At 39.1% G+C, this 15,249-nt stretch overlaps 1 protein-coding gene across 1 annotated transcript in view; it reads left to right on the forward strand.

The window, feature by feature from the left end:
* slc8a1b (solute carrier family 8 member 1b) overlaps positions 1-14,659 on the forward strand; it is a gene marked incomplete at its 3' end in the record, with an annotated part of 141,035 nt that extends 126,376 nt beyond the window's left edge. The window contains exons 8-11 of the mRNA XM_079248616.1: positions 8,043-8,228; positions 8,354-8,443; positions 14,135-14,238; positions 14,387-14,659. Of these exons, the coding sequence (XP_079104742.1) occupies positions 8,043-8,228; positions 8,354-8,443; positions 14,135-14,238; positions 14,387-14,659 (653 nt within the window). The remainder of the gene's footprint in view (positions 1-8,042; positions 8,229-8,353; positions 8,444-14,134; positions 14,239-14,386) is intronic.
* Between the last annotated feature and the right edge of the window lie 590 nt (positions 14,660-15,249).

Raw genomic sequence — 15,249 nt, forward strand, 5'->3', positions numbered from 1 at the left:
AATCATTAAACATTCTTGGGGTTATTTGAAACTACAAGGTCCGTGTGAAGGCCATAAAAGAGCCCGATTGAAGGCCGATGGCACCAACATCAGGGAGACAGAATGGAGGGGAAATCGATGGAAAGGAAATGAAGGTGAAGAGAGGGATTGTTAGAACAGAGAATGAGGGGGGGGGGGGGGAGTGAAAGTACAAGATTGATGTCTAACCACTCTACACTTCACTGTCCTCTAATTACTAAGTCCACTCCACGGTGTTCAATCACCTGCCTGTTCAGCCTCTGTGGGTGTGTTATTTATGTTGGTGCGGGGGTGTGTTCACACCCGAGGGAAATGTAGGTAATGTGGCATTCTTCAAAAAACAGATGGAAGATAAATGAAAAGAAAAGGGCGCTGTCGCCACATTCATGGATTCATGACTATCAGAAAGCAAAAACAGACTAAAACATTTTGTTGTTCTGTTTTCAGTTTATAGATGACAAATAATCACGACTGACTCACCCAATGACTGATTAATTGGTTTATTTGAGAACTCGGAGACTTTTGGGCTCATTCAGCGATGAACCGTGACACAAAATGTTTGACGGAGAACAAATAAGACAAATTCAGATGGATTTTCATGGATGGTGGGAGTTGTTTAAGTAAAATGTAAAAGTGTCTCCATGAAGGTTTCAACTGAAGTGACGTTCATGATTTTACACACCGACACTCAGACTTAGCTGTCTGCTTGAAGCTCTTTGCGTGTGTGTACAGACAAGATGACGAGACCAGTGGAACATGAACATAAACATGACAGTCGGCGTGACACGTCACATGCACATAATTAACCACGCGGCTGTCATACCTTCGTACAGTATGATGCTGTTCGATGCAGGTGAAGTGTTGTCTGCTTCAAAACAAACTTGTTTATCTGCAGGATGGGAGAGGCTTTGATATTTGTGGATGTGTTTACAGACATCCAGTGAGGTTTAAAACCAAAGGGGCTTTCAAAATGTGGCTTTTACTGTTTTTTTTTAAGCAGCTTTTAATTTTTGCCTCGACTGAAATCCTCAGTGTCAAAGGAGCATCGACAGGCAGAAATTGGAGGTCGTTGATTGAAGATGCACGGACAAATGACAGGCTGTCTTTCTCTGTATGTTTGTGTGGTGTGTGTGTGTGTGTGTGTGACTTTTCCCTGCATGTGATGTGATGTGTGTGAGATCTGTTTACCTCAGTTTGGGATTTTGGACTTGCATTATTTATGTGTGAATGTCTTCTGTGCTCCTCAGTGGACTGATGTCTTGCTTCCAAAAGTGTAATTTTTCTTTTGCTCGCTGTTGGCAGAGACACATGAAGTCTCACAAATTATCCCACGACTTTTTCTACAATACTGGAAGGAAATTGAATTTTTTTTTTATTTTTTATTTTAAACAAAAATGAAAATTCTCTGGGATTTTGGTTTTGGCCTTTATTTTGCACAGCAGCTAGAGGTATCACAATTTTGATGTTTCATCGTAATCGATTGAAATGACTTCATGATCTCGAGCATTTACATGAAATTGAGGATCGATGATTTACCCCTCCCCTCCCTCTCTCTTGGGTTTTTGTGTATCTGTGTGTGTGCGTGTGTTTCCCCATTCCCTCCCCTGTCTACAACGGTGATTAGTTAGGTCGACGTATATTAGGGAGGTGTGCAAACAAGTAAAAGCACATGAAGTCGCTGCATATTGTAGCCGACGCTACCCGTTAGCTAACCTGCAGTTTGACACCATGACAAGTGCTGATAAAGGACATACGGCACTGGAGCTTCAAGCTGCTCCTGCTTCTCTTAAATCACCAGTGTGGAAATATTTTACGTTTCCAGTGAGTTATGTGGACAACGTTCGCGTTATCGACAAGACGGCCACAGTGTGTACGATATGCTATGTGCATGTACCATACCTGGCCACAGGAAACACTACAAACATGGCAGGACACATTCGCCGGCATCACAAAGATTCAGATTTAACAACCAGGAAAACGCCATCACTGGTCCAGCCAACTATTCCGTCCTCATTTGCATAAAGCTTCCACAGACCTCAGCTCATGCGAAAGCTATAACTAATGCTGTAGCGCTATTTATAGCAGCAGACCTGCAGCCTTATCTTAATCGTTTCGTGGCGTTGAACATGACTATTATTTATTTTTGTTGCACACTGCTAAAACCAAAAATCTCTAGATGGCAGGCACCTTCTGACTTCTCATTTTTATTTTTTTTATCTTGACTGAGGACAAGATTATCTTTAATATCTTTATATTGTAAATAAATGCATTTCAAATTTGACCATAACTGTCTAATGTGATACAATACACAAGAATAACAAACTATCATTTAAATATAGCCCATCTTTTGACATAAGACTTACTGTTCAAAAGTTAATAAAAACAAATGATCATACACAAGACGGGTCTAAAAATGTCAGAGACGTCTGTGCTGTAAGAAAAAGAAAAATATCGAGTCAAATCGAACCATGTCCCTAAAATTGAAAAGCAAATCAAATCGAGGATCTGGAGAATCGTGACACCTCTAACAGCAACTTATTTATCCAAATCACTTTAAACCCCGACTTACATGTTTGAGTTTAATCGTGTGAGTTTGTATAAACAGACATTGGCATGAAGGTTTCTTACAAGTCTCCTGAGCATAGACATATCACTTGAAGCGCACAGCACTACATGCAGACACCCACACCCACACCCACACACACACATACACATACACACACACACACACACACACACACACACACACACACACACACATTTCGCTTGGCTAGCTGCCTGTTGAGAGGAGTTGCAGTCTATCTTCTGTCAGACCTGTGAGAATGCAGCTTCTGGGCACGCTCAGTGAGCAGCAAGAGATGAGAATGATCTACCACCTCTGTGGCAAAAAGAAAGTAATATGTGGCAGATATGATGGTTGTTGTTTTGTTTTTTTTTTCTCTTAGGTAAAATGTGATACCAAATTTATTCCTTCACTTTTGTTGCTTCGGAAACATTATGTTCAGCAATATTTTATTCTATTTTGCACGGGAAGTTTTTTTGTTTTTGTTTTTTTTCCCGGTTTTGTTTGCCACATAAGGCAAAAGACCGCTTTGTAGACAATAGTAAGGCTCACACATATGCACAGAAATATGAGCAGAAACTCACCATGGCATTTCAAGAGTGATGGGAGGTTGTGGAGGGATAATGGATGAAATGAATGACATGAATGAAAAATACTTTAATCCCCAAAGGGAAATGAGAAATTGAAAATAAAATGAGAAATTAACAGAAGATATTCTCTCAAAAAAGGCTGTATCCGAAAAAATGTGACCAAAAATTAGCAGAGAAGAAAAGAAACATGTAATCTGCCTCAGCATAGATTTCAAGAGACAAGACAAGTTGTGCATGTTGGGAGTGCAATAGGGGTGGAGCACAGATATATAGGCCTAATTTGGACCATTTCTGAATTACTTTTTCTGAATTATTTTCTGAATTATTTTTCCAATTTTTTTTAGTTGTTATAGGGGTTATTGAATTTCCTTTTGGGAATTATTTTTATTTTCATATCATTTGATTCATTTCGGTGTCGGCAACATGAATCCATGTGTAATCTCACCCAAATGCACCGTCCATATTCCAGTTGAACACATTCAGTGTTATTTTTTAAAGGCTCTGACAATTAATTCTGTAAAATTCTGATACTATGACTTTAATAAAGTAGCCTTAGTTCTTAGTTTTTAAATAACTCACTTAAAAATGTAGTACCTTTCCCATGATCATGGGTTGCAAATAAGTCTTGCTTCTGCTGGGTTTACATCAAGCTGGTTGTAATTGGACTTGTTGAGGCGTGATGTATTAGATGTAACTATTAGATGTTTTGAATGGAGTTTCCAAGGTTGAAATGAAACTTAATCTAAACCTCAGGAAGTTGGGAGGACTTTAAAGACCCATTACGTAACTTTCCAACCGGAAAACTCCTTCGGGACTCTATTGATGGTACAGTGGCACGTATGAAGCACATTTCTGAGCCATCACGGCTCAACAGTGTCTCCAGGCTGAGAAATTGCACTCTACAACTTTTTGTTCATCTGGGACACCACATGATGTTGCAGCAGAGTTTCACTTTACACACTAGCAAACTGGTCGAAAAACATTATGGCTGATTCAGCAAAGAAATGCAAGAAGACATCAGAGGAAGAAGGGAAAAAGCTAAACACAGAACAGGTCAACATAACTTTCAGTTGCTAGCTGGGTAAAGCTCACAGCACAGGTATGATGCAAGATGGATTAGCTGGGGAAATTGCAAACCTTGTAGCATGCGTCTTTTATCAGGTGTCCAGAATGAGATGAGCAGAGTACGTCCTAAAGGGCCACAGTCCTGCAGATATCGTATCTTCCTACAGCACAACAGAATCACATTACCAGGGTTACATTGTTGGGCAAAACTTGACAAGCTGTTGGAGAGCATCGTTCTATTACAATGGAGCAGGAAACGTCTAAAGCTTGCTGGACTGGAGCTGGTCACCTCTCACTTCATGTGACAATACAAAGTCTGGGGAGGAAATTTCAGACTGAGCGCAAGTATTTCTCTGAACCGAATGGATGAATGAAAGAAACGACCCAAACAGGCGTCTCCACGCCAAGCCAGAATGTAGATAAACCAAGGCAAAGAGGAGGAAAAATGGCTCCCACACTGCCAGACTACACTTGTGGTTAATGATCTTCACTAAAAATGGCGTCTAAGTGCTTCTGAGCACACGTCTTTGCCAGACCAAAACTAAATCAATACTAAATAATAGTTGGTGGTTTGATATTCCACACAGAAGCAGAAATAGTCTAAGTTCTGAATGTAATTGAGTGTGTGCGTGTACATTATAAAAGGGTTGTTTATATCAGTGATAGGATGTGTAAAAAAAAAAAAATTCTCTCAATTAAATGTACATAAATTGCTCTATCAATAATCGCTTCAGCACGATTTAAACAAAACATTCTAGATGTGCATATTTGATGCACTGAAGTGTCATCACTGTCACAGGCTCTGCCAGACTTCTGCAGCCGGTTGAGGTTGACCTGTAAAGACATTTAACTCAGCAACCTCCTACGAACGCGTAGAGCTGTTATCCTAATGAAATAACGGGGGGGGGGGGGGGGTTCCTATCACGTTATAACGTGATCATTTATTATAAAAATGTGAAACTATCACATTATAATGTGATAATTTATTATAAAAACGTGAAACTATCACGTTATAACGTGATCATTTATCATCAAAACGTGAAACTATCACGTAATGTGATCATTTTTATTGTAAAAACGTATAACCACTTGAATGCAGCTAAGATGATGCACTTTGTATTCATAGTGATTCCCATGCCGCGTGAGTTCATCAGAAGTTGTGCCATGTAAAGAGGACCGGACTCATTCTTCCTTCTGTACAGACCCATACCTTTTTAAATGACCCTTAAAGTATGCATAGTTATTACAATATCATCCAAAGTTTTCAAAAGCAGCAAAATTTCACCATGTCTCAACCCAAGTATGAAGTCAAACTTCATGAAGTCCTGTAAATGAGCCATTTGTGATCTCCTATCCACATCCCGCACACAATTTTCTCATCTAAAGTGGAAAATGCCCATATTCACATTCTCAAACATATCATATCGTGATACATTCCACGTTTTTACAATAAAACTATCATGTTATAACGTGATAATGCCCCAACTTTTTTTATTAGGATGACAGCTCTACACTTCCGTAACCTCCATCTCATCTTAAAGCACCTTCCACAACAGTTTTCCCACAGTCACGATTAAGATATGAACCCAGTTATTAGAAAGTTGTACATATATGAACACGTAGCATTGCATCCCAGTAATGGACCATTCCAGCAGCTAAGACAAAACCTTCAGGGAGTTAACAGGGAGTTAATTTGCATTTTAAAACTAAGACTTTACACTGAATTGCCACCAAAAAAAGCAACACGTTTTCTCATTGGGCAATGTTTTTATTTTTTTATATAAAAGTAGAATAAAGGGACACATTCAGGGACAGATGAAAAAAGAAAAGATTAAAGAAGGCAAAGCTGTGATAATAAGACATGTAAACATTACCAGAAGCAGAAAGGAAATGAGAAACGGCTCCATTCGGCCATGACAGACAGTTGAGAAAGCTGCGGAGGGTAAAATGTGAGAGATAATGTAGATAAAGGGACTTGTTTTATAATTAATTAGCAAGTGTGTCTGCATGCATTCATCTTTTATATTGAATAAGGATACTGGCGTTCGCTGACCTTCTGCTTTTTATTTATAGTTAATTAATTGAAACTTTTATTTGCATAAAATAAGATCTGTTACCTCTTAAAGTCCTGGCACACAGTTAAATATTAAGCATTCATTTTAATTTCACAACAGAATGAATAAGACCAACTTTTCTTAGGACTTCTGACTTGCAAAGGATCTTCATCAAATTATCAATCTTTAGCACAAAGATTAAATGTCTGGTTGTATAAACTATGACTGTCAGAAAGGGATCAGCAACAGCCTTGCAGGTTTTAGATGTTTCCCTGTTTCAGCACAGGGATCCCCAATCCTGGTCCTCCAGGACCGGTGTCCTGCCGGTTTTCCAAGTATCCCCGTTGCAACACACCTGATTCTAATAAGTGTACTTGGCAGACATGTGCAGAGCGTATGAGTCTGAGTCAGGTGTGTTGCAGCAGGAACACTTGGAAAACCTGCAGGATACCGGTCCCTGAGGACAAAGGTTGGGGATCCCTGCTTCAGCACTCCTCACTCATATGTTAGGAAAAGGTCTGGACTGCATGCAGGCCCATTCAGCACCCGGATTCTTCCCCTGCAAGGCCATGTATGTGATTATAGTGTCGTCTTGCTGAAATATGCAAGGCTTTCCCTGGAAAAGACCTCTGGATGAGAGCAGATGTTGCTTTTAAACCACTAATGGTACCTCCGTCTGATCCCTTACTTTTCACTAAAAGTCAGTCTTTGAATCTTGACACTAAATACTTTTTCCCCAACCCCTTCTCCTTCCCTCTTTCTTATCCCCCCCTCCCTCTTCAACACACACATCCTTCCTTCTTCCTTTACTCTACCTTAACCTTCCCTCCTTTTCTTTCTTATCCATGTTTATTAATTAAACGTAAAATATCACAGCAGTTTCAACCAAAAATTGCATGCAGTCTGTTACAAATAAACTTAAAAATGGACTCCATCTCCAGCACACACAGCAGTGTAATCCTGATTTTTATAGTCATGATTGAGTATTATGATATACAACATCTTTGTGCAACAACTAGTTTTAAAACCTACACCGTTCGCAGATCTTTGAACCCCCCCAATGAGAACGCCATACTCTGCTTGGTGTTGGTCTTGTTTGGTATGATTTAGGTGCATTTACGTGAATTACCAGCTGTATTGGTCAATCGTAGGCAGTAGGTAAGATGGGTGGAATTGATGGGATTCATGCAGAAGACACTTTTAATGAAGCTGCAGTTTGATTAATTCAACTTGATTATAAATGAAGCAGAACAGTGCATCCGCTCCCTCGTGTCATTAGTTAATCAACATGCAGACTTGAACAGAACCGAGCACAGCATGAGGTTGGCTTTAGTTCATGTCCTGAGGGAATAATGGATTCTGATGCCAACATCCCGCACACACGGACCTGTCTGGCAAGTGGGTCAGAAGTTACGTCTGTCAGACGGAATCTGTTAGGTCTAATAACGTAGGATGGCATTTTAATGAATGTCTCTGATGGAATGGTGAACACAAATCTTTTACACTTTGGTTAGCTCATCACAGCGATGATTCGCAGCTGAATGACCGACGGCTTTCAGAATCCGCTTATCAATGTCAATATCAGTATCAGTAACTAAATTCATCATCCATGTACAGCAAACCTTTCGCTTAACTTCATTATTTTCCTCTGTTTAGCGTTACTACATCAGTACTTTTCTCCCAAACCCCCCTGCAGGTGATCTGGTCAGACCTCATCATGCCTCCCATTTACACTCTCTTCCTTACTTCCAGGTGAAGATGACGATGACGACGAGTGCGGGGAGGAGAAACTGCCGTCTTGTTTTGACTACGTCATGCATTTTCTCACCGTCTTCTGGAAAGTTCTGTTTGCGTTTGTCCCGCCTACTGACTACTGGAGTGGTTGGGCCTGCTTTCTCGTGTCCATCTGCATGATCGGACTCCTCACTGCTGTCATTGGTAAACTGCTACATTTCACATCTATTAAATGTTAAAAATAAATGTTTTTGCCTTCAGGAATGTTATTTTTATAAATAAAGTTGTTTGGTGCTGTGTTGTTGATGCTTATTCTTGCATTATTCCAGGTGATCTGGCCTCTCATTTTGGCTGCACAGTGGGCTTGAAGGACTCCGTGACAGCAGTTGTATTTGTTGCATTGGGAACCTCTGTCCCAGGTGAGGATGTTCAAACCCCATACACTCTGTTAAGTTATTTCTAAACTGTATATATAAATTTATCTTTGGGATTCGGTAAGCCATGCTGGGAAGGGATCATTACATTTAACCTTATTCCATCTAAACAAATGCAACTCTACATAAGCTCCGCCCCCAAATTCAATGAGATGTTTATATGTTGAGACATTTTCATGGATATAGGAAAAAGTTCTTGCTACAGGCTGCTTGGAAACATTACATGGTCTACAAGTGGCTTAACTTAAATCATTTTTAAAAATGTATTACAAAAAAAATTAGATATGTTTAGTAACAATTAAAAAAAAAATAATAGACACAGATTTGTGCTCAAGATGGTGATGGTAGAACCTGCCCAATGAGCTTTAATTCCGCTCTTCAGGAACCTACGGGTGACGTCACCGAGGCGCCGCCCATCTTTTATATACAGTCTATGTTCTCACCCTGCATTGTAAGCGAGTGAATATGTCATCATATGTAATGTATTGACATGCAGACAACAATGATTATGGTTTCCAGGGTTGCTGAAATGCATGTTTGTCTTTTTAATGTGTTTCTGTTGTTGCCAGCTTGGGATCAAACTCTAAAAACAAAAGCAAAAAAAAAAAAAAAAAGACAATTAAGAAAAAAGCACAAACTAAAAATACTAATTTTCTACAAATGGTCTTTTAGCCTCATTTCCATACCTTGTCTTCTCTCTCCCAAGCATGACTGCTCACTTTCTCACTTTCTGTAAAATCAAACCAAGTTGCAGGGCTTTTTTTTTTGTTTTTTTCACCTGTTTATTTACCTCGGTACTTTTAAACACGAGCAAATGCTTAGTTTACCATCAGAGGCCATTTAATCCATATATATAAAAATAAAAAAATTTAAAGTTGTGTGTTCCACACTGAATATTCCTTCCGCTTTGATTAAAATCTTTTCTTTTACACTTTCACCATTTAGCTTTAGGTCATAGAGAGCATAAATTCGTCAGTATGTAATGAATTATTCCCTTTATGCAGTAATTGACATTTTGTGCTTAATTTTTTAGTTACTGGAACATTTATTTAGTTTTTATTTGTATTCATTAGCACAATCTATAAAGGACAAATGCAAAGTTCACATTCACACATGTTCATTATCCTATTAAATAAGTAGTTTGATAAGTTTAAAGAACGGGTTGCAGTTATAAGTTACTAAATACTTAAAATCATCAAATCTGCTTTTTTTTTTTTTTTTTTAAATTAAATAAATAAGGTAATTCCTGAACACTTATAACCCACCATGTAGTTTTGAGTGTTTAGAACGGTGGTCCTATTTTGTGATTAAACAAAGCGATGCATATTGCAGCATGGAATTCTAGATGTATAACCTAAAACTTACACATAGTTTACAGCAAATGAGAAACATTTTGCACCCTTACACACACACACTCTTGTACTGTGAGCACCATATGTGATTAGCATAGTTTTGTTATTCATGTCAGGCTCAGTTGGTCTCTTTCGGGTATAAACACAATGTCTAATAAACAATTTAACACAAAAATGCACGTAAGAAAAAAATATCCGTGTAGCTGAAAATATAACGATATACATTTGAAATCAGCTTTTTTTGTGGGGGAATGCAGCTGCTTGAGAACTACACAGACATACACACAGTGCTTAAAGCTGCAAATGGAAACAAAGTGCTTTAGCCTTTCGGAGCCTCTCAGCCTTATTAGCAGAAGCTCCCTGGGATCTCTCAAACACAAACTCTTGCTCAAAGAAACCAAGCTCTGGTACTGTGGCTATTACAGTTAATAAAACCCGTCCTGCGCTGCAGTTCCATGATGATTAACCTCGTTTATCACCGTTAGTCGCGTTAACGCACGCACACACGCGCACACACACACACACACACACACACACACACACACACAAACCCCCTCACAAAGGAGGTATGAAAAAAGAAATGGAAGAGAAGATTTTAAGAGAATTAGGAAATCAAACTAAGATTTCTGTGGGGTTTGGGGACTCGGCTAAAGCCTTCAGCTACACAGTGCATTGGAAGTAAACTGTATTTCCACGTTATCAGCAATTTTATCAAACATTTATATGCATATTGTTTCAATGATACCAGCTGTTCAAAAAACATTTTCAGTTTAAAATATCTATTTTAGTAATGTGAGGTAAATATGTAGTTTATGACCAACTGGAACCCAATGGAAAGTAACGTCAGGATCTTCTCTAAATTGGCATAGTCTTAAGTGAAATAAGGCACACCATTGGTAGTGCAGCGGCATGCATTCGCAATGTGATGTGTGTAGAAAGACGGATGTAGTATAGCAATCCCACAAATATCCTTAACTATCTAAGAATCAGTCACATGATGGAATATGAGGTTATGATGGAGCCTTCCAAACAGGAGAGGATTCTCATTTGATTGATTGATCGCTAACTGAATATTTTAATAGGCTTTGACAAATGTGTAATTATTGCATTTGCTTTTATTTTACCAGTAATTTTCCTCTATCGTTAATGCTGTTCTTTTTTTCATTTTTTATTGTATCGCTGATGCCGGCTTGACTTCTACATCACATCTCTAACCCATAAGATAGGTTGTAATTAACATGTAATGTTTGGGAAGGGTAACTCTGGATGTAGAAGCCTAAAAAACCAACAGAACAAGGAGGAAAATCAAAGATTTCTGGGAAGGGAAATAGTGCCTTTTTTTTTTTTTTTTTTTTTTTTTTAAGGTATTAGTGAGTCTGGAGATGAGTGTTATAACATTAGTTTTTATTTTTAATATTAATTAAAAAAAAAAAAATTAAAAAAAATTTAAAAAAAGACCTAGTTGTTTTACTCAACTGGTTCACAAGCCAAAAATATACTTGCTGTTTAACTTTGCGTTTGAGCAACCGGCTCTGTAATTGTTTAGAAACTTTGGGAATGTGCTTGTTACTGAAGGATTCCACTAGGGGGCGCATTAGGGAACTTAGATTGGGTAGCTGCAAAATTTGTTGGGATGTAAACAAGGTAACAATAGGTTAGTATTTAGTTGGTTTTGATATGATAGGAGTATCATAATGGTATGTAAAGCCCTTAAAGAAATGCCACAGCTTGGCTTAAGAACCTTCCATCATTTTTACTGCTGTCTACCCTTTGACCTTTCCTCTGATCCAATTGATCCTGACACTGCCCCCAGCAATACCCTGCATATTGCAGCTTCTGAACACAGAATTAATTTCTGAGCACACACACACACGCATGAAGCTTCAAACAAATGCAAATTATGCATGGAAGCCATGATAATCACACGTGTGATTTAAAGTAAGTTATTTTTCGGTCTTATTCCAAAAATATTACGCTCTGATGCTTGATTAAGCTTGATATGATGGTTTTGGATGTACAGGGATTGTAAAGCCGGAAGCGGTTGCATGAGGCATCATGAAAAACATGGAATAAACTGGAAAAGCATTTAATCAAAAAGGCTCTTGTAGAGTTAAGACCCAGCTGTCAATTGGTTTGGTTTCCTGATGCAGCCCACTTTCCTCAGAATTTCTTACAAAACTTGTTTCACAGTCTCAAGTTGTAAAATGAGACTGGCTACGTTTTGGTAGGCTGCTGGTTTGTGTCACAAACATCTTTAGCAGTGTAGTTAGTGGCATAATTAAAGAACTGTCCCATGTCCATTAGTTCTACCACTAAACATATATTTTTAACTCCCGCTGCAACTATTACCAGGTGGATGAAGTGGCAAGAAAGAACTGACTGGTGTTCACAAGAAGTAGAAAAGAGCATGTTGAGTAGAATTCAAATCCAAACTTGCACAACATCTTGCTTAAAGTTTGGGAAGGTTAGCATCCCCTCTATAGCTCCTCCATATTTTTTACTTGGAATTAATGTCTTAGTCAAGAGGCAACGGTCAGTCGTCATGTTGCATCAGGAGTTAAAACATTAGCATTGCAAGGGAGAGAACAAAGCTGCTGAACTTTTTCTTGTGTAGCAACATGTTTGCAGAGGAGGCAGACCCTGGATGATTGACAGAGAGGTAGCGGGAAAGGGCAGAAAGCTCTCTCGGGAGACATACTGTCACAGAAGGAGCTGCAGAGTGGAACCTGTTTCACACAAACAGACAGGCCTCTACTGAACATACAGGCACCCACGCACTCTCCCACTCAATCAGGCTCGCAAGCACTCACAGAACAACTGAAGCACAGACATGCACTCCTTTGCCTGCTGGTGGAGGCATAGCATCTGATTAGACCCAGGTGGCATCGTTCACAAACACAGTTTACATGTGGGCATTTTAGACAAACTCTCACACATGCAGGCTTTTGGGCAAACAGAATAAAAGCCGTGACACACGCATACACACAGTTGTACCCAGCAGGAATAGCCTTTTAAAGCTTTAAGGTGTTTGGGCAGATTTATCTTTTCCTGGACTCTTTTGTTAGTCAATTGTCTCACCCACCATCCTTTCGCCCTCTCCTTCCTCCTTGATCTCTTCTTCCGGCCTTTTCTTTTTCAGTCCTCTTCCAGTGCCAGCTAAGCTGACATTTCTATAGTCCTTCCTTGTCTTTTGATCCTTTTCATAATTATTTTTCCTCCATTTTTGTCTTTACTCACTGTATCTGTCAGATAAAAATAAAATTACATCATTTGCAAATTAAAACCAGCCACCAAATTAGCAAGAGAGAAGAGTGCTGTCCATTTGGCTATTTGTTCACTGAAAGGCCTATTGTTGGGAGTTTGGCAGAGCGCGCAGTGATTCTGTCAGTACAGTGAGAAGTGTCCCATTGGAGCTGCTGTAGCTTGGCAAACATGAAACCAAGGAGGAATTTTTGGGACAAAGCAGCACAGTACTATTTAGTAGCTGGGCCAAGATTCATTTGTCCCAACAAAGATTTGGCCTTGTAAATTATCGATCTTGGACCAAATCCTGCATGTGCCGACTGCCAGGGAAAGAACACTAGCAGTATTAGACTGGTTTCCTGTCTGGGATAAAATATAACTGTACGGTTTTTTTAATAAGTGATATGCATTTTAAAAATGTCCTTTAAAATTCTGAAATGACATGTACTGCCCTCAGCGCTAAATTGTGAGGAGTCACAAGAATGGCACCAGGAGTTGGTACTAGGAAGGATTGGGATTGGGCCCATTTCATCAATTTCAAACTTTTATTGATGATTGAATGTTAGTAAATGGTATTTTGGGCCATTTCCAACCAACAAAATGAAACCAAACTGCTCAATATGTAAATAAAATGCTTATTCACACAATGGTGTTCAATACCCTCAAATCGCAATTGTTTTTCTAAACTTACAAATATTGCTTTTATTTTGTGAAAGAAAAATGTAATGGAAACAGCTAATGATAATGCCACAGCTCACACCTGAAAACTTAACTCCAGCTTTTTGAACAAATCTGTTTTTGGTTAAAATGCTCCAAACATTGAAAAAAATCTGGTCTAACAATAGTCTAGAAATGTCACTCCTTTAGCTTTTTTCACCCCAACCACCGTGTTTCAATCTGTTTGGCTCAATAGTTGGTACGTTCTGACTGACAAATGACAATGTTCACATATACTGTATGAGCTATTTTGCATCTTGCTATCTAAGTTGGAAAAAAGGCAGTTTTTCTTTTAATGTGGGGGAAACCTGTCCATGATTGTGAAGATTAAAACTTTTGTTCCTCTTTTTCTCTTTCTATCCAGATACATTTGCCAGTAAGGTAGCTGCCATCCAAGATCAGTATGCAGACGCTTCTATTGGTAATGTGACAGGTTCCAATGCTGTCAATGTTTTTCTGGGCATTGGGGTGAGTGTAGCTTATTTAATTAACATTTAAATGATTGACAATACAGTGGAACTTGTCGTCTTGCTGCAGAACTATTTATTTGTATGCAAATTCTATGTGAACAACTGCGATTGCTTCTACTCACTTCTGTTTTGCTGCTGCTTGACAGGTAGCGTGGTCTATTGCTGCCATCTATCACCAAGCCAAGGGACAGGAGTTCAGGGTGGATCCCGGCAAACTGGCTTTCTCCGTTACACTCTTCACCATCTTTGCCTTCATCTGTGTCGCCACGCTGATGTACCGACGGCGACCAGAGATTGGTGGAGAGCTGGGTGGGCCCCGGACTGCCAAGGCCCTGACCACCATGTTGTTTGTCAGCTTGTGGCTCCTCTACCTTCTTTTCTCCTCACTGGAGGCCTACTGCCACATCCAAGGCTTTTAAGATGTTGGGAGATGACGAAAGGGAAGGGGTGGGACAGAATGTGGAAGAAACCATGGGAAGGAAGAAGAATGAGTAGATTTGGAAATTAAGGTTGTCCCATTGATCTTTCACTCCCTGCCTTTCTGCAATACGCTGAATAATGGATAGATGTACAGATTAAGGACTTGAAGACACATTAAAGCATCTAAAAACAGACTGGAAGGAGGGACGGATGCATGGAGGGACAATAATAAATATGAGAATCATAGCAGCTAGAGAAATCACTCAGAAAAGGAAATTTGATGAGAAAAGGGATAAAGGAATTTTTTTTTTTTGCCTCAATCCACAAATTAAGACGCGTCAAGTTGTCTTAAACCAACTTCAAATTCATTAAACAAAGTTGCAAACACACACCATGATAAAAATACAATGTGTTCCAGCTGGTTCAACGATAGAGAAATCTGAATAAATATTTAACATAATAATAGATATCAAAACAGACAAATCAAGCTCCAAGGAGTGGAGGTGCAGCTTCAACAACACCTAAAGTCCGTCGGAGTTTAGCATCTCAGTATCAGTATATACATGCATGATCATACTACCAAAAACGC

The sequence above is a fragment of the Telmatherina bonti genome, assembly GCF_933228915.1.
Source record: "Telmatherina bonti genome assembly, chromosome: 11".
NCBI classification, from domain to species: domain Eukaryota; kingdom Metazoa; phylum Chordata; class Actinopteri; order Atheriniformes; family Telmatherinidae; genus Telmatherina; species Telmatherina bonti.